Genomic DNA, 26,953 nt, shown 5'->3' with positions numbered 1-26,953 from the left:
TTTGTGGCTTTTCGACAAAAGTCCATGCTTGCCAGGATAGAGTGTTACTTTGCTATGTTCCATGCCACACATCCATCTCCCTGCATCACTGGCTAATGACTTCTTAGACAGCAAAGTCCTTTTTATTTTGAATCTATCCCTTAGCCCTACGTAATTCAGATGTCATGAATAAGAGTGAAAGCCTAGTAGAGCCTTACAGTCTTTCTGCAACATCAAGACACAAGCCCCAGGGAATAGATTTCTTTAAATGAAATATACATGAGATATATATGTATGTTTAGTATGTATATATAGCTATGCAAATTTTTAGCTGAAAGAAAGTCTAGACAAAAGTGATGTTTAGATATGAATTAAATCAAGAGGATTTTTGGCCATGAAAACTGTAACATGCCTGTATTTTGAGGAGGCAAAAACCTTTTCATTTCCTTATGGTTTGGTGGTTTTTTTTTGAGTCTCATTAACCAAAGCACCTAAATCCTGGTTTTACTCTAAGCATATGCTTAAGGACTTCTGCTTTTGGGAACCCTGGCTCCATGGAAAAAAGCAGATCAGACAGTATTTTGAGAAACAAGTAGCTTTCTGTGAAATAAGCTAACAACAGCTCCTTAACTGGTTGAAGATTGGAAGCACAAGCCTGCATAATCGGCAATGGTCCTGCTTTTATTACAATGAAAGTGCTCCCAGTAAGTGAGACTGGATATTCAATTGCCAGCTGGCATTTTCCCTTCCTCTCTGAATTTTGATCATTTTTACAACAATAACAATAAAACTTTGTGTTACTGTAATGCTTTGAATCTGAGGAGCTTACAATGTTTTGTGGATGCATAATAACTTGTTAATTGGATTAGTCAATCTAATTGCCAAAAGGTAAATATAAATGTATTATTCCCATTTTATAGAAGAAGAAATTGGGGCAGCAAGAGGTTAAGTATAGAGGACTGTTTAACAGTGTTGTAGTGATGGGAATACAAAGGATAAGCTCAACTGATAAATAGAAAGGAAGATAAAATAATGTTATATTCCCTCTTCGGTGATCTGGGACAGTCACTGAGAACTTTGTCTTTCATTTCACCTTTCCCTTTGTAGCCCTGTGAGCTGTGAGCTGGACAAACTAGTCTTTTCTAAGAGGAAAGACTAACTCCCTCAAAGGGGAAGCTGAGGCAGAAATACTTCAGAGATTTTTTTTTAGCATAATGATTTGACTTTGAAGGAGGAAGTAACTGGTAATGTTATGATGAGAGTGGAGCCAAAATGAGAAAAAAAAATCTTCTTGGACTGTGCAAGGAGTGAAAATATTTGCAAAGCACTTGCTATGCTGTCTTGGGCCTGTACTGCCCAATTGCCCTTTACCCTTAAACTATATTCCTTCCAGCACCTAGGTGGGCTTATTCAGAACTCTTTCAGGGATTTCTGCACATCCCTACCTCATGGCAAGTATATACACTATCAGCTTCAGTTGTACTGAGGGCACTAGTGACCTCCAGCAGCAAAACAACAAACCTGGTGCTGGTTTCCCTGTAACCATAATACAATCAGCTGTTATTGATCCTCTGCTGGGAAACAAGCTTTGCACATGTCAAGTTACTGTGGTCTTTTTCTCAATTTATTGCCCTTGCCTAGCATGGTGAGATTTGGAAATTTTTTTGTGTGTTTTGTATAAAGCAGTTTATTGTATTTTAGATTACAGTTTATTTGTATTTTAAATTACGAAGTTCCACTTTAAACATGAGGAAAAATGTGAGGGTAAGGGAGCCCTGGTACAGGCTGCCCAGGGAAGGTGTGGAGTCTACTTTTCTGGAGGTTTTCAAAACCCATCTGGACATGTTCCTGTGTGATCTGATCAAGGTGAACGTGCTTTAGCTGAGGGTTTGGACTAGATGATTTTACAAACCCCTACTATTCTGTGAATAAAACCAGTGAAACTGTCCTTGAAGGGTACAGCCTGGGGAGGTAACAGTGAAAATGGATGTAATTTTTTTAGTTAAGGGATTAAGGAAAGGGCTTTAATCTCCCTTGGTAATGATGAACTTCAGCAGATGTACCTGAAGTCTGTCCTCTTTTTTCTGTTTTCAGTTAAGTAAAAGACTACCAAAATATACAACACTTGGTTTCTGCATTTTTATTTCAAAGAGAATCTCATTGAGGGTGAATGAATTGCTCATTAAATTGAGCTAGCTTGGTAGATACAGAGTTGTTTCCACTAGCTAGCTAATCTGTTGGACATCAGCCATAATCAGAGAATGATTACATCTGCATCTATGCAGTGAGGAGTTTGTTCCTTGATATGTCTATCAATCCACATTTGGATTTGAGTGACAGTACATATGTATTATGCAAATTTGAGGGCACTTCAGGATTTTTTAGGGTGCTGCATACTGGAGGGGGTACATTGTCAATATGGCAAATTATATCAACTGAAAACCTAACCCTCTGTTTTTGTTTAAAAGTTGCTATGCATGCACATAATAACGTGGATGCTCGTATACTCCACTTAGTTTATACAGAAAAAAAAACCCAAAAACCAAAAGAGGAAAGGATTAATTGGTTTTAATCAATTCAGCTTCTTAAAATATACCCAGTAGCATGTTGCTTTAAAGAGATGCAAGAGAGCAGAAGAATGCAAAAATGTCCCTGCTTTCCAGCTAATACTAGTTTCTCGTATCTGCTCGCTGTGGTTTGCCTGCATGACCCAGCTGCAATGAATGGAATTGAGCAAGAGCCATTTGCCTGAATCTTCCCAATGTGCTAACAGGAAGAAGTAGTGGTGACAGTCATATCCTTCATCATCACTGAGAGAGAACAAAGAGGGGAGGGAAAGAAAGACCAAGAGCAACGGAGAACAATATTTGGCTCAAGTTAGTTTTCCTGTCCAAACACTTGGTATTTTTGTTCCAAAGGCTCACAATGAAAATGAGCTAATCCCTATTAGGAGGTCTTTCTGGAGTTTGACTGGGAAGTGTTTGGTGTTGAATGAAACAAGCTTTGAGAGAAGCTTTTGTCCATGTTGTGTTCTCATTAGTGGAGCCTTGTGATAAAAATGGGTGCATTGCCCTAGATTTTATTTATTAGAACTAAAATACAATGTGCAAGTATCACTGATTATTTTTTTTTCATTTCCTTGTCCTATGCTGTGCCTTGCATGAGTGCCTCGCTGCCCTGTCCCTTCCTCTGTGTATAATCCCAACGTGAGAGTCTTGCTCTCCTTTTCCTTCCTTTCTTCTCTCTTTGGCATATGCCTTGAGCTGGCTCTGGCTTCCCACTGTAGGCCTGATAAAGGCTGAATAGTGATACTTGCAGAGGAAAATGTTCACCCTGTCCAGTTTTAGAAACAAACACAAACCTCTCAGTTTAAAAAATGATTTCTCTAGACTGTTGTGTAACCTGCAGAGAGCAGCTCCTTCAGAAGGTGGTTCAGAAATTAAATTTAGCTGTAGTGCTCGGAAATATCTTATAGAGGATCTACTCTCCATTTCCACTGTCACACGAGGTTCTTTGACTAGGGAACATGACATGAGGTCCCTAAATTAGTCAATATTACCTGAAGCTGGGCAGAACTGAAGCTTGGAAGATGAGCTATCTTCAGCTGTGCTCTGGAAAACAAGTTTCTTCCTGTAGCAACCATAAAGAAGCAAAATAATAATCTTCAAATACAGATTCCATGCATAAAAACTTGTTGTTTTAAACACGTTCAAAAACTTCATGAGGCCCTAATTCCATCCTGAATGTTTTCTAACTGTGTTTAATGGGACAGAAGCAAGTGCCTGTGAAGTAAGCTACAGCAGGGAACCGTTGCAGCAGGCAACCAAAGGCTGTTACATGAGCTGAGTATTGGCTTTCTCACACTTCCCTAGACATGTACTGCAAGCCTAAACTGCAGCATCACTCAAGATGAGGTTTCAGTTTCTTTGTTCTGTGCCCTTGGCCCTTCAACTAGGACCAAGCTGTCCTTTGTGTTGGGGATTGTTGATAGCAAAACTCCTCATGAGCAGCTATACTGAATCTTACAAAGTTGATTAACATGTTGGAGTGTTGAAAAGGTTAGTGCAGCACTTCATGGACCTGCTCTTGCTTGGGATATGGGGCTAGACGGTTTTATTTTTTAAATTGTCTATTTAAGTACCTAGTGCTTTCTGTTTCTGATCTATCTAGAAATTATAGCATTTTCTCTGTCTAAAAGTCTCATTAGTAGGAAGGCTCTCATTATTTTAGCAAGTCTACTCCCAGTTTTGGATAAAATCCATAAGTACAAAAGCACTAGACAAGAAAAATCATGGGCGTAGTATGCTTTTTTTTTTTTTTAACTGAGAAGAACTTCAATTCCAAGCAAAGGTTTGGATTAGTTTTCACTTTATTTCTTCCCTAATTGGTTCCTTTTTTACATTACCATTTTCAAAACAAACCTTTCTACTTACTTTTCACCTTTTTTCAAAGCCATCATATTCTGTAGTAGACTCCTAAGACATCTGTTGCCTATGCAATTTTCCCGTTTCAACTTTAGAAGCTGTTGTATTTTTTTGAGAACTACTGTTTCCATCTTAATAGCTGAAATTAGCAGACAAGGGAAATTGAAAGCTGGAGAGACTAGAAAAACAGACTAGGAAAGAGAAGGTAGAAGAAAACAGCACAAATACATAACTTAGTAAAGATCTGTTTGAAACTTAGCGGGAAGTATGGGAAAACTGAAAGTGCAGGGAGAAAAAGCAAACACAGAAATGGAAAAGAATTGCACTACCAGAGCATGAGGTCTTAGAATCATAGAATCTTTTCAGCTGGAAGAGACCTTTAAGATCACTGAGTCCAGCCTTTGTCCCAGCCCTATCAACCACTAGACCATCTCCCTAAGTGCAACATCCACCCATCTCCTAAACACCTCCAGGGACGGTGACTCCAGCACCTCCCTGGGCATACTGTTCTAATGTCTGACAATCCTTTCAGCAAAGAAATTCCTCCTCATATCCAGTCCAAATCTCCCCTGGCACAACTTGAGGCCGTTTCCTCTTGTTCTATTGCTTGTTACCAGGGAGAACAGACGCACTCCTGCCTCGCTACAACTTCCTTTCTTTTCTCTCTCCTTACCTCCATTGGTATGATTATGTATTTTCTGGAATCATGCAGGGTTTTGTGGAAACATCTTCCCTGTTGTCATCCCTGGGTAGAATGGTTACTTTGAAATGACTTATAGGATTGGAAAAGTCATTAATCAAACCATCTTCTCAGCCTACGCATGAGTGTTTTTCTTTTTAAGTACCACTTCAGAGGAGCAGGGAGAGGAGGAGTTGTAAAGTGAAGAATAGGAGTGATCACCTCAGGACTGGAAAGAAAATTGACAAGACTGTCTGGGAAAAAGAAGCAAAAAGAACAGCCTACCACAGAGCTTCATAGTGCCAATGTCTTTTAAAAAAAGGAGAACATGATTGTGTGTGATTTTTCTAGAGGAAGAAGAGGAAGGTAATTTAAAAACAAAAAAAAAATGCTAACAACTGTAAAATTTGTGTTCTGCTTTACATATATAAAAATAAAGTGAAATCTTAGATGAAACACTCGATTTTATTTGTGCTTGTTTGAATGGTGCAATGGCCAAGAATTGTTTGCTTCAAGGAGGTTTTGCTTCACCTCTTTGTCTGCTATGGGAACAAGTATCTCATACTGTTTCTGTCCCAAGAGCCATGCCAGAAGTCTGCAGTTCTTGTCTTCCTGTGCAGAAGCGTTTTGCTTGGCCGTAAATATAAAAGCTCTAGGGAGGCACTGTCTATTAAGACTAATTCTCTTTCAGTCTTATCCAATGCATTTTGTCTTTTGTGTGGCTCTCTTGCACTGTGTAGTTTGGCTGAAGTTATAATCCATGTGCCTCTGGCTTAGGAAATCTTTTACTGGTTTAGTTGCTTTCCAGTCACCACATTCCATATGCTCTTTCTCAGCGGTCTGCCAAGTTTAAATGTATGTACTTATTTGACCTTCTGCATGGAACCTTCTGTACACGTCTGACCTCCTGCACAGAACCAGCTACAGAATTTTTTGCAGCCATCCACGTAAATCCAGGTTACATCTAAGCACAGCTGGTACTGACCGTGAAATGCAGCAGATGGGGGGGACAGTGAGGATCTCAAAGTAAGTTGTGCGTGAACTGGACGTTTCAAAAGCTCCTGAGCATCTAGGGAAACGCACTGTTGTACTGAGCAGACCTCTCAAAAGTAGCACTGAAACTCGTGGCACGGAAGTGCTCTGCTAGGTCTTTTCATGCTTGATGAGAAACAGGCCTAAATACCCTGGAAGGACCATACTGTTAATGTATGTAAGTGTGCCGTGTAGGCGTATGACCTTGTTTAGTGCTGGTAGGAAGGTCTCTAATGGATACTGGCATGATCCACTGTGGATGTGCCTGTTGCATTTCAGGAGCAGAAAATCCCATTGACTTCCAGTGACACTTCTGCTGATACTGCTGATTTATTGAAGTGTTTCTGATAATACTCCTCTAATTGGCTGCTTCTGCATGGGTTTTTGCTTTTCCCTGAACGGTGATTTGTATTATGGGAGGTCATGGAGATCCCTAAGAAAACCAGATTGCTGTGGTTCTGCGTGTTCTCCACGTGTGTAGTAAAAACCAGGCCTTGCCCTGAGATCTTATTGCAACAGGCCCTTTTTCTGTGATGTTCTATAGAGGAACAACATTTATTGGGGGAATGATTTTATTCAAATTTTTAAGATGATACAGTGATGAAGAGCTTCAGTGCTATGTGCAGCATCTGGGATGATATCCAAAAAGCCCAGATGTTTAGACTTCAGTGGCTTCATTTTAAGCTATTAAATGTGGAGTTTATTTTTTGGTTGGAAGCTGACTTTTTCTCAATTTTCCTAGCATACACGGAAGCATTGACTTTTCTGAGGGAAGCTTGATTGGTTCGATGGTTAGCCCATCGAACAAGTGCAATTCACTTGTACCACATGTATGCATTAGCATTGGAATCACATGATTGGCTGAGCTTTTTTTTTTTTTTTAAAGGATTTTCATTATCTGTGATAAGAATGCTGTGGTGCAATAAATGCAGATTTCTACAGTGACAAAATACCTGATAGCAAGATGAAGTGGACATGCCAAGTTAGTTGTAGTTGCAATGTAGACTAAGGGAGAGTAAAAGCTACCTAATACTGTAGCCTGTCTTCCATCATGTCACACCATCATGTTTTACATAAGGTACTTCATCTGCCTCATCTCTTTTTTTCTAGATAAAGGCAGAGAAAGGCTACTGCTTTTTTGTGTGTGTTGTTTGTCCATTCAGAGGGAATAAAAAAAAATAAAAGAAAAAATGAAATTAAAATAGTAGGATTTCTTAAAGGATAGATTTCCTCTTTCCAAATGTCTTCTGTGTCTGTTGCTGGAACCCTGTATTGTCATCCAGTGTAGGAGAGTGCTGGGAATCACAGAATCTTAAGGGTTGGAAGGGACCTCAAAAGATCATCTAGTCCAACCCCCCTGTCAGAGCAGGACCACCTAGAGTAGGTCACACAGGAACTCGTCCAGGTGAGTTTTGATTGTCTCCAGAGAAGGAGATTCGACAACCCAAAGAGTGAGGTTCTTGCACCCTTTGACTAGGTATGAAGGTGGCAATCTCCAGTTCCTTCAAAGGCTCCAGGCATGAGGAAGTCTGCACCTCTGGGGTATGTTTAACTGAATCTACCACTCTGAGGTAAAAACATGAGGACTAGTTTTCCCTGTCCCAGATATAGTGAGCCTCAATCCTGCTTGCTCATAGAAGTGAAAAATATACCTGCTCTTAGGATCATATAACACAGTGTCATCTCTATGGAATAGTAATACCCAGTACACAGTCTTCTGATAGCATTATATTCAGAAATGCACAGATTTGCGTTCTACTGATTTATGCACCACCTGAGTGTCTCACCTAAGGTCTGCCCCAAAAATACAAAATAGCGACTAGGAAGGTGTAACAGCACAGTAGCAAGCTGCTTTGAAGGCTACCATATCTGTGTAATGGAAATGAGGTGTGTTACCTTTTATGGACACTCTTTTCGTCATGGCCTCTGAGTAAATCTCTGCTTCCTTAATTTTTTCAGTCAACTGGTACGTTACCTTCTTCCTCCCAAGAGCCCTCACTGGTTCCAGGGTCTAGTGGGGGATATAGGAAGTTGCTTTCCTTTGCGTTTGTTCACCAAAAATGGCTTTGAGAGCAACAAGACAGAGATAAAATGAGCAGCCTGCAAATGTTGCAGTACAATATTTATACTCTAAGAAAGCACAATCATGCATGCTGGATATTCGTCTGGCTAATTCTTACTGTTGACAGGAAGCAGACATTCACTCTCAAAACATTTACACATCTCTACATAGACAACACCAACACGTATTTGGTGCCTGTGTGAGATGTACTTGCAGTCCCTCTGACTATTAGCTGTCTTGCCTGCTATAGCAAATGTAAACCAAGTGATTGACCAAAAACCTACACACACAAGTATGTGAGATTCAGCATTGTTTTTTGAAGGACTGAATCACAGAATCACAGAATCTTAAGAGATGAAAAAGAATTTTAGATTGCTGGTTCATTATTTCATTGACATGGTATATGGGGATGCTGCTGCATATAAAATATCTTTTTTTCCTTTATATACATTTGACTCCCTAGATAAAATATGTTTTCTGGGTTTGTATGTCCTGGCAAAACTCCTCCCTGCTTTCATTTTGGTTTACTTGATATACTAAGCTGATACAGAACCACTCTGCAAACAAACTCAGATCCTGATACAGACTTGGGCATCTCTCAGTCATTTTCCATATAATTTCATTAAAATTCTGGTAATTTCAAAAAGAAAATATCCCTTGTAAATAAGAGAACATTATTATATTGGAGTTGTCCTCACTTTCATTTGAAAAAATAGTATTTTAGCACTTAAATTCCTCTTCCCTCCTGTTTATCTTCCAGTATTAAGCACTGAAATGCATATGTTTCTCTAAACGGACTTCATGAGGTGAAAGTTTTACTCCATTGTGTATTTAGCCTTTCACTGGCAACATGTGTCAATGAGTTTGTTCTTTAGTTAAACCCAGAGATCCTAAACAAAAAGTTTTTATATTCAGAAGATGCCTGAACATTTAGGAAGAGCTACTGAGGGTAGTCACTACTGATATACCTTGCTGACATTGTTGTGATCTGAAGGTAGACTTGGATATGTTGATTGGCATCACTGGCAACACTCTCCTACCTCCCTTTTCCAAAGACATATAACAAACACATATCTCATCTTTAATGATACTGTTATCAAAATTCCCTTGCTACCTACTCGTAGCACAACATTGAGAGGCATTGTGCAGTTATACAGAAAGGTAGTTAGATGACCCAGAAAACTAGATTGTGAAAAACAGGGAACAAATCCAATAGTAAAATTATCTACTTAGGAAACAATAGGAAAAACTGCATGGGAAGTTGGAAGCTTATGTATTGAATATAAAGGAAAAGGGTGACAGAATTATTAGATGATCTTCTAAGTGCCTAAGCCAAAAATAGACACAGCTGTGAGGACAACGAATATAGTACATGGATATATCAGGTGATATCCTTCCAGTAGGTAAAGGTCAGTATGAGAGAAATCATGTGAGTCACTGGTTTGATGCACTGTGATCACCTAGTGTAGACCCAGCATGTCTCTTCTAGTCCTATATTTCTGCCTTCTTTCTCCAAACTGTGTGAAGGCTTGTTGTGGTCTGGAATGTCAATGTGTGAGAACCTTCCCACCCTTTGTCATTTGTGCACAGAGGATTGTCCATCTGATGATTGGACCTCCTGGTGCCTCGCAGTCATCCAGGCAGCTTCAGTACAGCCTCTAGATAGTATACTTCATCACACCTCTGTGGTGTGCGTGTGCTGTGCGCTGTACCAGCAAATGTTTTTAAATGGAAGCTGGTGGAGAAAATAATGCTAGATAGCAACCTTTAAATCACAGAAAGAAAGGTGTCTGCTTAAGATTAAAACATTATATTATTCACTTGATTCTTTTTCATATATTTGAGGTATGTGATTTACAATTACAAGAAAACTGTACAGATTCAGAAATTCAGATTAGATTAAAAGCCACCATTTCAGCCACTTTATCTGCATCTTCCACTTACCTAGATTGCAGAATCATCTTGAATCTAAAAATGGATTGCAGGTATTGAAAGAGATTTTTCTGATGTGATTTCTTCTCCATTCTTTTTCTTTCTCAGCCTGGAAAATGAATAGCCATTTTTAGGGTACCATAATAACAGCATTTTTTAACTTCAGGCTACAGATAACTGTGGTAGATACACGATGAGAAGTTCAGAAGGTGCAACTGGTATTTAACCACAGAAGAATCTATTGGAAAAGAAAAAGAATATCCTAGAAAGAGTGATGGGTAATATAGCTATAACTCTATAGACGCCCTTAAATTTGGATTGTCTGAAATACTGTAGAAGTTCAAAGTCATTGGGTATTGAATCTACACAATGTCCTTGACATGAGTTTTGTTCTGATCTCTGTGTGGTGACTTATCCTATCATCCCTGCTGTGCTTCCCCTCCATAGCAGAGGTATAACATCAACTCTGTCCCTGCTCACACAGTGGTAAAGGTGAGGGTTTGAGGGAGAGGTCACATTTTGCTTCCCTGTGGACGTTACAAAGGTACTAGGACAGCGTAGTTTCCCAGGGCTCAGTCAGTCCCTGGGCAGAGAATAGATAAAGGAGTGTACACTGCAGTGATCGATCCAGATTGGGCTCTCCTGAGCATCACTGCACGGCCATACAATGCCCCTAAATGTGAATTCCTCTGTGGTCTAGTCTTTGCCTTGAAGTGAAATCAGATTGCCTGAGAACCAAGGGAGGAAAACTGAAAGAAGCCAAGTCCCTACCAACTATTCCTTGAAAGCCTGCTGCCCTCTTCCTCAAAGGGTCATTGGTATTTTAGCATTATGGTGACGGGTGGTATCAGGATCCTTTTCTTAGAATCATGAAATATTCAGAAGGTATGGCTCATCTCTGCCTAAAGCTCCAAGACATCATGAGTGTTGATGGGTTGGAATAGGAGCTCTTTGCATGTAATCCAAAGTGTTTATCATAGCAAAGGTTGACATGCCAGAATTGGCCAACTGGCATGAAAGAAAACATTTCACTTCTTGGGAAAGAGCTATCACTTTGCTGCCTTTTAGAAACTATAGTTGTTTTCTGAATTACAAGTGGTTTGCATAAGGTACATAAATTGCTGTGCTCTTTATCACTGCTTACTCTATGACAAAAATACAGTCCAATTTTTCAAGTGTGGTGTCTTGAAAATGAATGTGTATTTGAAATGAAAACCATTTCAGTGCTTGAGCATCCTCCCTCTGGAACAGGCTGGATAATAACATGTTCATCACCTTGGGTTATTTTAATATTTCCTGAAGCCTGCACAAGATGCTTTCTATTTTCTTGTCAAAACATACTGAAATGAAAATTATTTTTAATAAAGTACAGTAATCACAGTGTGATCACTGAGTGCATCTTCTCTTGTCAGATTGTTTCTTCCTACTCGCAAGTATTTGCAGTTACTTAATGTTGTGATTGCTCAGCAATGCAGTATTGGGGGAAGAGAATGGAATATTTCATTTGTGACAAAGAGCACTGGGTCATACAAAACATCCTTTGCCTCCTACAATAGTATCATTGCTTATACCTAATGCTGAAGGAGCTGACTTCTAAAGAACTGCATCTTTTCCCTCCCAGTATTTCATTGCTGCCTTCTGTAGGTACCATGGACTGGAAGCAGAGCTCCCATTGATGCTCTGTTTTGTCCATGTCTGTCTGTAAATGCCATGCCAATTACCACACCTGAAGGGTGCATGGCAATAGTGTTGGAGTTAGTCTCATAGTTTCTTAGCTTAAATGCTCTTTTGGTAAACAGGTGGCAGATAACTTGCTTTGGTTTTGGTAAACTGAGGTCCAGTATCTAGTAGAGAAAACTGCTTGTCTGTGCAGGCGCTGGGAGCTTTCAGAGATAATGGCTGAATTGTTTTTTTCTAAACTGTTTCTGTACACCAGGTTTTTTACTCAAGTTGCTTAGCTCTAAAAAAAGTGATGGACAAATCCCAAGAGATTTGGTTTCACATCTTACCCAAACATTAACCAAGCTAAGTAAAGCTCTGGAGTCTACATAACTGAGCATGAAACCTCAGAAGAGCAGACTTTCTCATGAGAGTGTCAGTGTTTCCTGCTGGCTGGAAATACCAAGAAAATAGTCTTTCTTGTGATATTTTGGGACTTAAGCATCTGGACATTGGTGTAATCAAAGAGGAAAGTGAACATGAAAAATAATTGTTTAAAAAAGAATCCCTTTTCAATTTCCAGTTTTTAGTGAAGCTCTTAATTGATATTTTAACTCAGTATCAGAAAGTAGGAGATCTTAATCTGCGCTGCAAGGTCTGGCTATTTTGTGCCATTTATTGCAAAATATTATCACTCATGAGTCACTGAGTATTTCTTCAGTCAAGGAAAGAAACTACTATTGTATCCTTCCCTCCCTTTTATGTAAATATGTAACTAAGCACTGCTCTTGGAGTACTTGTTTGTTGGGAGAACATTCTGCTTTCTTCAGTCACTGCTTCAAGCGTGAAATTCAGCTCAGCTGTAGAGCCACAATGAATGTCTTATGCTAAGCAAGTCTAGTAAAAATAATCTTAATTATTACATTATATAATACACCTCTAGGAAATGTTATGGTACTAAATAACTGTAATATGAAATCAGATGTTGGTTTATATGGAAATTGTAAACATGAACTATCTCTGTATTTAAAAATAGAGTTACTCTTCATTTTGGATTTTGACCGTGAATCAATGGGACTTGCAGAGAGAGTAACTTCAAAAGTTAAAGATGGAAAATTGTATTTATCTCTTGTCCTTCTGCCGCTGCGAGATTTACAATATGTTCCCTTCTTTATTCAGTCCATATTTAGTAACTCAAGCAATGAGTTTTCCATCATTGACTTTGTATGATTAATTCAAGTTCACGCCGTTAGCAGAACACCAGGAAATATTTCTCAACTTCCTTCTCAGTTTATTTTCACCAACATGTTTTGTTCTTTGACAGGTTTTCACAAAGTCTTACATCTCACTGTTTATGCTGGTCATGGGCTAAAGTTTAGTTGCCCATAGGTTCTTGCTCACCTCTAGGTTCACTTTTAAGGCTGCGAACACTTGAGATATTCCTAGGGATAATCAGAATTCTGCTGTTTGCCAAATCTGGATTTTTATGGCTATATTTGTGCTCTCTCCAAAATTTTCTCCAGTTTGCGGGTAGTATGGTTCTGAATTACCAGGAATGCAGTGTAAATGTTGAGAGAGGGTAGTCCAGTGCAATACAATTTTCTTGATGGGTATATTTGCTAAATTTGTACTGCTCCCTCCCCTTGCTATAGTTATTGCAACTATATTTCACAGAGAGCTTTTGTCAGTTTTGAGGTCTGCTTATGTCCTTTCAGGGAGTGTGCTTTGGAAGGATTACCTTCCAGAAAAATGCATATGCAAATGCACATAGGTATTTATTTATTGTATAGATACTTTCCAGTGTACCAGAATGTTATAGGTTTCTTTGTACCTTTACTTATTGGAGACTGCAAAAGTGTTTCAATTTAGTAACATTTTAAAAAGATAAGAAGATCTCATCATGAGTTCCATGCATGGTTTTGCATATAAATATTGTAATTAATAATAACCTGTATTCATATGCATTTTGTTTAAATCAAAGTAATTTAATGTCCAAATTAAGAATGTATTTGCAAACAGATCTCTCAAAAGCATTTGTTACCAATAGTGCTGTTTTGCTTCAGTTCTATTGTTATAAAGGAGATTCAAATAGTGCAAGAGGCAAAAGAAATCATAGAATGGTAGGGATTGGAAGGGACCTTTAGAGCTCATTTAGTCCAACTCACCTGCAGAAGCAGGTTCACCTAGATCAGGTTGCATAGGAACATGTCCAGGCGAGATTATGTTCAGTGCAAGAACATAATCAACGTGAGAGTTTTGTGCTGTATTTCTATATCATCTAAAGCAAACAAAAAAATCAGTTGTATATGCATACTTAACAGTGTAGGTGTGTCTCTGGGGGGTGATCTGAAGTGAAAGGACTATCTTTTCTTGCTCTCATTTAAGACTCTCCTTTTCCAATTATTTTTCTAACTATATATAATTAGCTGTTTTAATTAAAAGGTGATGATTCACCACTTTCTAGCCACTGAGAACATTTTTATAAAGTACAGATTTAAAAATAGTAATAATGTAGACTACTATTACTCTGAATATTTGGAGCTGTAGAGATATTTTAGCACAATTTGAACAATGAAATAAAAAACTGTTTTCAAAGGTGATTCAACCTCTTTACCTCTTAACTCTAATTTTCCAAGGCTTATAAGACTTTAATTTGAATCTTTATCTGAGCATAAAACAATGTCTGAAAATTGCATAATAAATTACTGGATAATCAATTCTTTGTGGACTACCTGATTGTCAGAATAAATAAGTGCTCTAAGTAAGTGCTAGGCAAAAGTGAACTGAACACAAATTGACTTAGATTCTCATGGAATCCAAGTGGTTTCATCTAAGTATCAAGGAGAAGTGTCTTGCTGACTATTAAGTATTTGCTTAATTGTGTATGTGTATAGATACAAATTCATGTTCGTGTAAAAACTTTGTGCTGATGTCTTTATATGTATGCACATATGTATACAGATATGTATGGAGGTGACATAAACATAATTTTTTACAAAAAGATTTTTTTCATAATTATGTTTTATTTCATGGTTTCTCAATTCAACAAGTAATTTTGCCTGCTGCCTCTTCCCTAGGCTGGTATTCCTCTTCCTCATTGCAGCCTCTTTCAGGAATTATTTTCAATTTCCAATCTCAAAGCAACATTAACAAAAACATTCATGGAAAAAAAAAAGCAAGCATTCTCTTAAAATCACACTTTTCTCCCTTTTGTGCAAACAATCCCTACACCTTTTGAAGAGCCAACATGGATGATGTGTTCAATCTTGTCTGTTCTGGATTTTAGGTCTGATGAATTGAATTCTAGATGAACAGAAATGAGTACTGGGAACGTCCTTACATTAAAAAGATCTATCCTGGTGGGAAGCAGAGTTCTGGTACATCAGATCTAGATACACCTAGACGTTATACCTAGTTTAGTTAAAACAGAATTATGCATAAGCAAATTTGAGAATTCTACACTAAAATGTAGTTTTATGCAAAGTTTACATAAATTTTATCTTGCCAAAACCAGTCATTGTGCCAAAGTCAGATTCTTCCAGGTGAGAGAATGACAGAGCTAGGGTCCCTCCTTGGCTATACCTTCCCTCAAGGTCCCATGTCAGCTGCTCCTACAGAGGGACCAGTAGGAGGACAGGTTGTGTGGGACAGCCGTCAGTTAGCATTGTCTGCCTGTGTGGATGGATGTGTTGTTTTATTGATGCAAAGATGTTAGCTTATAGAAACAAAGCATTACAACTTTTGATGAAGTGAGTTTGTTGACATCAGTGGAACCAGAAGAGCTTCCCATCAGTATATTTGTGGTTTTGTTTTAAAACTACAAGATTAGTTGCACACAGGCTCCATGCCAGTCTCCTGGCTAGGTTTGTCAGCTGTCCTGTCTCTGTGTGTGTTAGGGAGTTGAACAATGCAGAGTATTAGTTGACTTGAATTCGAGTGATTTAAAGCAACACCTGGTCAGCAGTCAGACATGGTATTTGGCCTTGTGGCATGGTGAATCTGAGAGCTCACCACCCCAGGTTATTCTCCCTCTTTCAGCATGGCTTCTCCTTTCTCATCTCCCAGCCAGAGGTTACTGCTTTTGCAGAGCTCCAGCTCAGCAGTATGCCAAGGCACTCCAGGCCTTGCTTCTGGGAACATACGCTTCTGCTCTCTGTTTTTTATTTTATTTTCAGCTGGGTGATCAGGACAGAGCTGGGACAGACACAGAGCTGTAGTTGGCCACGTGTTGCCATTTCACTCCTCATGCTGGTTGTGGGGTAGTGGGTGAGATGTTTTTTGGGGCAGCAGCAGCAGGAAGGAGGGAGCTGCTGTGAGGACGTGAGGGCATGTGGTGAGGACAGGAAGGAGGGCCAGTCCAATGGGGATTTGTTCAGAAGCCATGACAGCTCCCTTTCCGATGGCGTCAGCAATGACGTCTGCTGATAGTCTTCCACGTGAAGAAGCGCCGTGATGTGCCAGCTGTAAGTGGTATTTGGGGAACCAAACTTCCAGGATACCCTGAAAATCTCTGTCCCCATTTGCTTCCAGTACTACCGCAGCTTTCAACAGTGGTACAAGAGCTGCATCAGATGTCAGCAAAGCCCTTACTCCCCTCGCTATGTGGGTGGAGCTCTCCGGTGAAGCCCAGGTGCCATCCTTTGTACGTGCTGCCATTCCAGCACTTTGCAATAATTGTGGGAACTGCAAGTGGCAGGCAGTCCCTTAAATTGTTTGGCAATTCAGAGTTTGATGTCTAAGAGCTCTACACACCTGCAATTACATAAATCCACAAAATTGCACCCACAGATATTTGCAGGCACAAAAATGTTGGCATAAAATTAGAGGCCATTTCCTAAAACCTGTGCCTAAATTTTGATGATATACTGTATGAGGGGTTGTTATTTTGAAATGGATTTGCGGAAAGCAATTGAAAATCTCCAGGCATCCCATCTGTGTTTAAAGTAACAACAATAACAAAACTTTAAATTAGCATAGGAGATTTAAGACATTTCAGGAAAACATTGATTAAATCTGCCAATGAAATGAATGTGTTTGGCGAGTGACCTAATTAGTGTATACTTGGTTCTTTTTCACTGCACTGCTTACCACTAATTGCTGTTCTGCTGGTCTTCTCCTGACAAGTAAGAAAAAACAAGGGTGAGGGATTTGTTGAGGAAATAGTGACATTCAGTTTTAATTCATTTGAACCTGCTGCCAAGCTTAATTATGGAACTGAGAAACTGAGACCGGGAGGCCCCCAGCCGTTTAGGTTATAGGAGACGGAGATGTTTAGTGTCTGCCAGTGTATTTGGGTAGCACTTAATGCAGCTAGCTATAAACTTGCGCTTGCTGATGCTTAGCTGTTTTCTTTCCCCTACAGGTACAAAACCACTGGTTTTATTCCTTAAATGTAATTATTTAGCTCTAATGGCATCGGACCAAAATAAAATTGCAGGCATTTTATTTCTTAGAGGAAAGGTTTAACAATTAATCTAGATAGTCTTATCTTGGGGGGTGGGGGGGGGGGAGGTTGTGTGTACATTTGCGTGTACAAACTCATAATACATCATTCTAAAAAAGAAACCTTGGAATCCTGGAATACTGGTTGTAGCATTGGAGTGCCAAAGTCACCCTCAGCGTAAGTACACTTGAGCTGAGGGGCTCACGTTAGTGATAAATTCAATTAAAATCTCTCGGAAGAGCAGGGGATAATGCAGCTTTCCCTGTTTGCTTTTGGAACTCTTAAATTAAAAGGGCAGGATGCTTCATGAAAAAAAAAAAAAAGGAAATAGTTTTGGATTTGGTTTTCTATGGTGGTGATGTGTTCTTGTGAGCAGACTCTGAAGGTCTTGATTTAGAATATACATACACTTTTCTTGATGTTCTGCACAAAAACAGGGGTGGGGGGAGTATATTCCATTGGCTAGAGTGTTTACAAGACAGGGAACAGACAGAAAAAAAAAAAGGAAAAAAAAAGCTGTGGAATTTGAGGCTAGCAGAGGGTGGGGTTGGTGGGTCTTACACTTGTTTTTAAAAGAGGAAAAAGAAATGTAGACGCTTTCCTAGAGCAGCAGCATCCAATTGGCAGACCCTGATCTGAATCTCTCCCGGGGGATGCTTCCAGCCAACCTGCTGCCTTTTCCCAGAAGGAGCCAGGCAATAGTTCTGTGACCAAGGCTGGGTTCCTGAGCAGCCAAACTCACCGTGCTGCACCTGCCAGGGGCAGCCGCAGCAGCCTAGTTCTGTCGGCTGGGAGCAGTGCCTGCGCCCACTCCAGCCACAGCAAAGGACTCTTGGCACGGGGAGTTTGAGGATTCATTTATGCTATGGGGAGAGCCAGAGGGAATGTTCCAAGACCCAGCTTTAGCTTCTGTGGGGACTAAATTTGATCAATATATAAAACAAAACATAAAAACAAAATCTCAAACCCAAACAAAAGCACCAACATTCTTTATTAGTGCCCCAGACACAAAAATGAAGTGATATTATAAACAAATGAAATATTTTAGTGTAGATCACTAGCACAGGCTATAAACATCTACATGGAAAAACGTAAACTGTACAAAAAGGCAGCACGCCTGGTTTTCTGTTCTATAACATTGCAGGGTTCTTGTAAGGATACTTGAATGCTGAAACAGCCTGGGAACTTGGCTTCCCTTGTGGCAGATTGATGTTCTTTGGATGGGTTTTCAGCCATGGAGTGATTTTGTCCTGATGTTCTGTGTGTGGTGGAGAGATGTGTCAAGAGAGGGGAGGGCCAGAAAAAGATACTTGGAGTGAAAATGAACTCGAGGGAAGGAAAAAGAGCAGCTTTGCAGTGAGGCTGGGAGTAGTAATACTAGAATGCAAAATGGACAGCTAAAGTTACATTTTGTTTTTAATCTCAAGACTCACTGGATCTTTGATATGCTTATGTATCCCTATATTCCCATTGAATAAATGTTTAGATACTGTGGACTGATATTAATCTTCAATAATTCAGTATGTTAGCTATACCTAATCTGTTACACATTCCAGTTTATATTTACAAACAATAGTAACTTTGATGTGAATACTTACTATGCTGTTTAGAAAGTCATATTAAAAATCATTTCCCTCTGTTACTGTATACATGAATCCTGCACTGATGATAAACTAAAAATCTAACTCTATTATCTGGTTTTAATGCCACTATTAAAACTTACTTATGCACTTTCACCTGCTGGTTTTTGGACATGAACATGGTGATAAATAAAAAGAAAGTCTCCCGAGATGAGTACCTTACTATCCTAAAAATAATTTGCTCTATATTTGATTCAAGCCATCCCATGACTTCCCAAGGTATTTCAGGTTTCTCACTTGGCAACTCTGGCTTCTTGTCAGGATCTCCCATGTACCAAGATGGAAACTGCTTCATATCTCCTCCTTCCTCCCAAAGGCTGCTCTCCCAAAGGCCAAAGGCATTAGAGAAATCCAGGGAAGACTCTTGCTGTCTTATAGCGTAGTTTTTTTGTTTCAAAGCAGCATTAGCTTCACTGTCGCTCTGCAGTGTAAAGAGAGCTTGGATAACACTGCAAAGCAAAATGTGATGTGGAATGAGCTGTTTTTAAAATGGTATGCTCAGTAGCAATAAAAAAGGAAAATCAAACAGGGGAATCTCAGCAGGTGAAACATCCTCACCTCCCCAAGTTGATCAGACTTTAATACACTTCTTCACGATGATGTTTGTTAGATTGGCTGTCCCATTGTTCTATTGTTCTAGGCTTTCCCTCAGTTTGTAGTTATGCCCTAAGAAAAAATTCACCTAAACCAAAAAAAACCCAGAAAACAGAGGGAAGAAGAGAAAGTTTCTAATCTTGACTTTATCAAAATAGTGCTTTTCATATGCTTTAAGTAAGTCACCATTTCTTTTAACAATTTTGGGAGTTTCTTTTTTCTCAGCCCTTTTTCGTTTTCTTAAAACTTTATGAATGAGATTTAAGCCAAGAAAACAAAAAAAGTCCATGGGTACAGAGGTCTTCCATCAATATCAAAATAATAAGAGACATTTATATCTTCTTGGGAAAGGTGATCAGGCACTGATCAGATTTGGTGCAGAGAAGAAGACGTAAAACCTCCCAGGAGAAGGAAGAAAGACTGGCAAAAGAAATAAAAACGGATATGGCAGGAAAGCATATCTGTGGTTGCCTCCTGTATGATGTGTATTGACTTAGCAAAAAGAGATGTCTACAGAGGAGCTGCTATGCTATAAATGCACTTGTGCTAATATTATTAAAGCTTTCTGGCAGTTCAGTTTCCTCCATATGGCTTCCCAGGGAGATACCAAAGAGGTGGCCCCTGGCCACAGCTTGTCTGAGCAGCACATGCCTACCTGCACTGTAATTGCTTAATAAGATGTAGGATGGGATTTTCCCTGAATGGATTATAAAATGTAAGCAGCTGCCTAAATAGGTGTTTGGCAAGATTTTTAAGTCTTCCTAACCCTGTTGAAATCTTTATGAGCAAGCCATTTGAATGCTGTCACAGATCAGAGAGCTCAAGTGCTTAGAAGTTATGAAATGTCCATTTGTTGCCCTCTTTGCCCTCCTTCATATCTTTAGGAAAATAAAAATATTACCAGAACTGTTGATATCTAGTAGGGCCTTAACAGCACTGGTCTCTCTAGAAGATACCAGTCTTGCTGGTTAAAGGAAGAGAAAGATGGAGAGGGAAGAAGAGATGACAGGAAGCGACTGACAGATTAATAAACTAAATTAATGCAAATTCTGGGAATAGGAAAGCCACTTAAAAGCAGATGATTATCCCTTGCCAATCCTTAAGATCTAACCTCACTAAGCTGCTGTTCAGATGATACCCTGAAGCAGTTCCTGGTAGGGACCTGGCCCTTGTTCCAGCAGGGAAGGCGGCAAGATGAAAGGGATGTGGTTTAACCAGGCTGTGACTTTTATTATCTTACCATCTTCTAGAGCTATCTGGCAGTCACTTGTAGAGTGCAGGTTGTGATTTCTCCCTTAATTGCTCCTGACTGCTGGAAGCCTGTGCTCCCTACCCCTACACAGATGGCCCCAGCCTGCCACAGAGACCTGCTACACTCTTCTCCTGAAGCTTAATCCTTGTATAGGTTCAAGGGTCAGGGAAAGGATGTTGCATCCTCACAAAACCAGCCAATGCAAGCTGTAGCTTTGTATCCCAGGGAAAGCCATACTGTTACCTCCTCTTGTGGAAGAGATAAGGCAGGACTGCAGAGCACCAGAGCCCCACGAGTGTGTGTCCTCCTCCTGCCAAAGACCTTTTATCTGGCAGTGACCTACCTTATCTGCCCCTCTGCTGCATACCTTCCTGTAATTCGAAGCTTCAGGTGACGTGTTTCCTTCATCCCACTAGTTTCAGTGTGAGAAATAGAGGCGATAGCTGGTGGTTATGGCAACGCTACTAGAAGACTATGAGACAATGTGAAAGAATGGAAAGAGTTTCTTTCTTAATAGAAATAAAATACCTATCTATGCACATACACATGGGTAACAACTAAAATGTCTCTTTGTTTATTTTTCAGGTTATGGTTTTGTAGATTTTGACAGTCCAGCAGCAGCACAGAAAGCAGTAGCATCTCTCAAAGCAAATGGCGTGCAGGCACAGATGGCAAAGGTAAGAGCAACCATATTATTACAGGAATATCTGAGTTGTTGGGGTGTATTTCCAAGAGTTCATTTTTTCTTAAGGTTTTTAGTTGCTTATTGCACTGTTGCTTTTGTTCTTTGGCTCCAGTGCTTTACTCATCCTATGGTTTGCCTTTGTTCTTGAGAGCTATGTCTCATGTGATGGGTTCTGCTCTGATACTCTCTCCCCGTCTCTTTGGAAAGGGTTTTAAGATGGAGAGCACTGAAGTGGCAGAGCAGTTGGAAATGCCTTTGTGCTGACTAAAGTGTGAAAGAGTTGCCTTTTCTTAGCCTCAGAGTTGTCTTCATTTAGTTCCTTTGCCTTGCAATAGTTATTCTTTCCTGACATGCCTGGTGGGCTTCTTTGAAGATGTGATTGACTGAACATAAGGAAAGTTTGTTTGATCTGTCTTGATTTGGCTTCTCCTGTCTTTTTATTTTGAAGACGTAAGTGGAAGTGTAGCAGTTTGCTGAAAGAATAGTTGCTGGAGGTTGTCTGGAGGTGACTGGCATCTGTTGTTCAGAGAGACTGCGGGAGCCATGCTGTACATCCCATAGCAAGGACAGTGAGCTCAGATACTCTGGTCCTGGAATTGTCTGTTTTCCCCAAGCAAAGAGGCTGATGGGGAGACAGGGGTTATAGTAAATCAACATCATGTGCTCAGGCTGTTGCCTTTCTGATGGCATAATCATGTGTCTTTGGGCTCGAGACTGTGTTGCTGTGTACTTTAAAAATGCCTTGCCCTAGAATCAGAAAAAGCCCTTAATATTGACTGACATAGTCTTAGCAGAAATTATGTCAGTCTAGAATCTCAAATAGTAAAATCAAGCAGGTCATTAAAAAAACAGAAGCAAATCAGCAACTAAACATTTGAAGATTTCCATTTAAAGGAACACTGGTGATTTGAATCTTTGTTTTTCGACAATGCTTTTAACACTAAAACTATATTTATTTTTAAAACATTGAAAATCTTTTGTGGTAAATGAGGTTCTTTTGCCTTCTACTGAATTGCACTTACCATACCTTCAAGTAACTGGATGTTATCCATGTATTTCTGTTTAAAAGTGCCCCACAATGCAAGCTATGCTGGTTTATCGGCTCTTTGTTTTTATTGACATGTGGCAATAAAAAATATTTGGTTCAAATGGATAAAAGATGGCAAGCTGAAGAGTGTGAAAACCTACTAAGGACTGTGCTTTTTTATTTCTCAGATATACTACATGTCTTTGTTAAAATATAGGCAATTTGACACATTAGTCAAACTGTGAAATAGAAACCAAAGACAGGAGGTATGTTTCATCCAACTGGTTGATATCAAATAACCATTTCTGGGGAGGCATAAATCTCTATCTACATAAATCTGTAACACTGTAGATTTAAAATTGGGAATTTAAAGAGAAGATTGAAAGATAAATCTATATTTGGCATTCTCAGGATTCAGAACAATGATCAATTTCAGCACTTGCATGCATGGAAACACCAAAAGAATGTGGCTTAAAATACTGTGAGTTGCATTGCTTGGTATTTTGGGAGAAAAAGTCTCATGCTTTTAGAGTGCGAAGGGCTGTACCAGCCACTAAGATTTGTTTTCTGGGGGATCTGTGGTGGGAGAAGTTTCTTGCCTTGCATGATTTTAAGTGGCTGGTGTGTACACTTTTGTTTGTATGAGGCTGACTGTATTTTTATTACTTAGCCATGGTGCCTGGAATCTTAGATAGGTTCTTTTTAGTGTGTTTGACTGTTCTAGATAAATATACAGCCGACTTTTTCTATCTCTGAAAAAAAATTAAAGTATTTAGAAAAATTGGGAATTCAAAGGAAAGTGAGACAACTACACTAAGCACCTCGCATGGCTGAGAAGGCAGGAGCCTGGGAAAGCAAATGTATCTGGAGGAACATGTTAGTTCTTGCACATATTGGAAGCCAAGTTGCATAACAGGACTGAAAGACAACATCACCTGCCAGTGTCTGAATTTACAGTTAGGGCTCAGAAGAGTTTTGAAGAAAGAGGCAGGAGAAGAAGTTTATGCAAAGCAGTTTTGCTTCAAGAACTGGTTTAATTAGTGGGCAATAGTGGCTGTCAAATGAAATTTAAAAAAAAAATAAGTGTGAAGGAATTACCTACACCTTTTGCATGCCATACCTTTAAAAAACACAGTTGCTGTCCCGTATCTTTGTTCTGCAATACAAAACAATAAGACTGCCCCATGTAGAGGCCCAGGAGAGGCCTGCAACCTGTATTGAGTGAATGTCAAAAATCTCAGTCCAGTCATGGACTTTTGAGTAAAGGTGAAAGAGGTACTGGCCAGCTTTTGCTATGTGCTGGCCTTCTCCAGTAGCAGGAGAAATTATTCTGAAGTGTCATTATAGTCTGTGATGTTTTCCTGGAGAGAAATCTTGCTTGGAAAGAGTTCTTTCTTAGTTTTAACACAATATAGTTTTTCTTATAGAAATCCAGGAATCTTCTTTGAAAAACAAAAAGCAGAACTGAATCCCCACCCATGTTGGCTAGCAGAAGTATCTTGTGGATACTTGAGTAAAATATGCTCATTTTTTTAATCAATGCTTAAATAGAGTCACCTCCCTCATTTTTATAGCATTTGGACACCGTTTTGGCTGATTTTATTTCAGAGTGCTGTCTCTGGAAGAAGGTTAAACTCTGGTGGATCAATGCTTTAAGTCCCATCACTGTTGGAAAACTTGTTCTATGAAGACCAATACACCCCGTAACCCTACACAGGGAAAAACATTGTTAAATTGAATATAATCTCTCCTTTTTTTCTCTTGGATACTATTCAGCCTGATGTAAATTAGTCAGGAGAAGATTTGGCTGAGGGAGAGGAACAGAAGTATTATGCCTGAAAAGGCACTGGGGGCAACGGGGAGGTGAGGTCTTATGGTCCCATGGCTGGCTGCCTGCTTGGTGGGACGGGAACTTTTGCAGCCTTCCTCCTACATGAGATCTGTGTGAGACTCTTGTACATGTGTGTGTTATTACCTTGCTTCTAGAATTTCTTTCACACAGATACCTGAAAAAGAACTTTTGACTACTTCTGCTGTCCCATGAAGTTCATCTAAGTTGCCTGTCATTTTCAAAAGTGTTTACTAACAGTTTAATTTATTGAGAAGAATTAGTGCTAGCGAGCTGCTGAGTGGTGATTTCTCAACTGGCCTGGCTTATTTTACTGTGTACTTCCTGCTTGCCTTTGGAAATAACTCATATGTGCAGATGCATTTGGATGTCTGTAGTACCTGTTTGTCCTGACTTGTAGAGTACAGGTGATTTTTTTGTTTCTCTTTTCCTACTAAAAATGGCACAACTGATATGCCAATGGATAATCTCCCAGTAATTATTGATTTGTTTGTGTCTTTGTGCTAGGAGCTACACAAACACAACACAGAAAAGGCAATGCTTATGTGCATGGTTTATATATCAGTTTGAATTTTTCCATCTGCTCCTTTCCTGCATTCTCTAGAAAAACTTTACAGACGAAACATGGAAAATTAATAAGGAGAATCTTAGTAATATGGGAGTTGGCTCAGACAAGTAGGCGAGGAAGCTAGTACACATGAAAAACATATCAATGTTCTAATAAAATCTGTAGCCAGATCTTTTCTTGGGATTTGAAATAGCCCTTCACCTAGAATTACATATTCACGAGGACGTTTCCTAATCTGCTCTATATGTAAGTTTTTTACTGATGCCAAGGAGTCTAAATCACCTTAAGAATCAATAGAAACCTAAATAGTTGTCTAAATAAATTTGAGTGTCTGAACTGATGTCAGCATGACATTGATTGGCCATGCAGTCAGTTTATATCTTCATAGACATTTTAGAATCCTCTCTATTAGCTTTTATTTCCAGTTCTAGTCTGCTATAAGATTGCCTGAAGTGGAAGTTCAGGCAAAGGTGGGTTGTTGCAGAGTATATTGTAGCTTCTTTAATATCTAGCAGCCCATCAAGAGCGTTGAAATACATTCACAAAGGAAATATTTTCAGTCCTGCTGTTATTCCAAGTGCACTTATAAGGATTAAAAAATGTTTTTAATGATATGTGTATTCTCTGTGTTTTCCTTTTGTATGTATAAATGCATTTAGACATCCTCAGCACCAGTGTGAGAAATGTGGACATTGAAGAAATATTTAATTAGTGTTGGCAGTTGTCTAAGTACAAGGAATGTTTCTTGACTACTGCTGCAGTAAAGAGTTCACTGAAGGAGCTGGGTTTGAAAAAAAGACTATGCCAATAGGCTCTGATGTGTTTACCTTGACAAGGGAATTACAGAATGTGATTTTGCATCTTGAGTGATATTTTTCTCATCTCTCCATCATGCAGAAGCTTAAACACAGGGAGTAATCACCATCTAGGCGAAACATAAAAGGGAACTGTTTCCTACAGAACAGGGCCAAGCAAAAGAGCTTTAAAGAGGAACAGAAAGATGGTTGCTCTATAGTACAATAGACAGTTTTCACCAAGGACCAAGGAAAAAAGAATCCCACAGAAAAATCGTATTTATTTTACAGGCCTTTGCGTAGGTTTCAGGAGTTGCTCTGGTGTGAGTCATCTGACCAAATACATCCATTCTGCTTGCTCATTTTTAAACTTAATTTTCTCTTTTTAAATTACTTTTTTCTCTGTCATATACCAATCCTGAAAAAGGCTGTTTCTCAAAAGGAAACTGCAGAAAATGAATTCTTCAGTTAAAAGTTTTCTTCGGAATTTTTCTTAAATCTAGATTTTTAATGGAAGATTTTAATTCTCAGTATTTTGCAGTTTAAAAAAATCATGAAAGTATTCAATAAAAATGCTGTCCTTTCAAAATATTAAATATAGCATATACACTGAATATCTGACACACTGAACTCTGCAAGTGGCTTCGTCATTCATGATGGAAATATCTGCAAATTTAGCTAGCAAAACTTCAGGATCCTATTTGTTTGCATTTTTAGACAATATTTGTGGATAACAGCCTTATTGACTCAGTTAACTTTCCTTTTGAAACCGAAGCAAGATGTTAGGATGGTTAGAGTTCAATATTGAAATTGTCAGGCTTCATTTTAATCCCGCTCTTTAATTATCTGATATTCTCTCCACACACACAACTATTCTATGAAGTCAAATATTTGTATTGGCTATATGAAAGATTTTCTTCATTTGCTGCAAGAGCAGGAGCTGGTGACTCTGGAAACCCCAGCGTGCTCGACAACGTAGGAGAAGATGAGAACTGGGCTGCGCTGACGCTGGCCAAGTTCCATGTCGTTTCTGAACAAATTGCACAGCCAGGCGTGGGCCGCTGCCTCACCAGTTGTCAGAGATGTTTGGCACAACTGAGTGTGCTTGTGTGGAGCACTCTGCAGCGAGCACTCCTCTTATCTTCCTAAAATGTTAACTATGTCTCCCGATGTTTATTAAGCACAGTGCAAACTGACTGGCGAATACTGACCTGAACTGATAACAATCCTGAGTTAAATGACAAGGAAAAATTATGGTTGGAAAGAACTGAAAGATGGTTCAGTTTAGATTTGGAAATTACAGGTGCCAGTGTCTCTCTCCTTTGATTTATTTT

At 39.2% G+C, this 26,953-nt stretch overlaps 1 protein-coding gene across 4 annotated transcripts in view; it reads left to right on the top strand.

Annotated features, from left to right (window-relative positions):
* RBMS3 (RNA binding motif single stranded interacting protein 3) overlaps window positions 1-26,953 on the top strand; it is a 449,717-nt gene that overhangs the window by 159,817 nt on the left and 262,947 nt on the right. For all 4 annotated transcript variants that reach the window (XR_009818745.1, XM_061996425.1, XM_061996424.1 and 1 more), the window contains exon 4: window positions 21,282-21,373. Coding sequence is in view for 3 of the 4 variants with exons in the window: in XM_061996425.1 (XP_061852409.1) it covers window positions 21,282-21,373 (92 nt within the window). In the remaining variant the exon portion in view is untranslated. The remainder of the gene's footprint in view (window positions 1-21,281; window positions 21,374-26,953) is intronic.

The sequence above is a fragment of the Colius striatus genome, chromosome 5 (genome assembly GCF_028858725.1).
Source record: "Colius striatus isolate bColStr4 chromosome 5, bColStr4.1.hap1, whole genome shotgun sequence".
In the NCBI taxonomy this organism is placed as follows: Eukaryota; Metazoa; Chordata; class Aves; order Coliiformes; family Coliidae; genus Colius; species Colius striatus.
The sequence above is the reverse complement of the archived record's forward strand: the minus strand, read 5'-3'. Positions and strand labels throughout refer to the sequence as shown.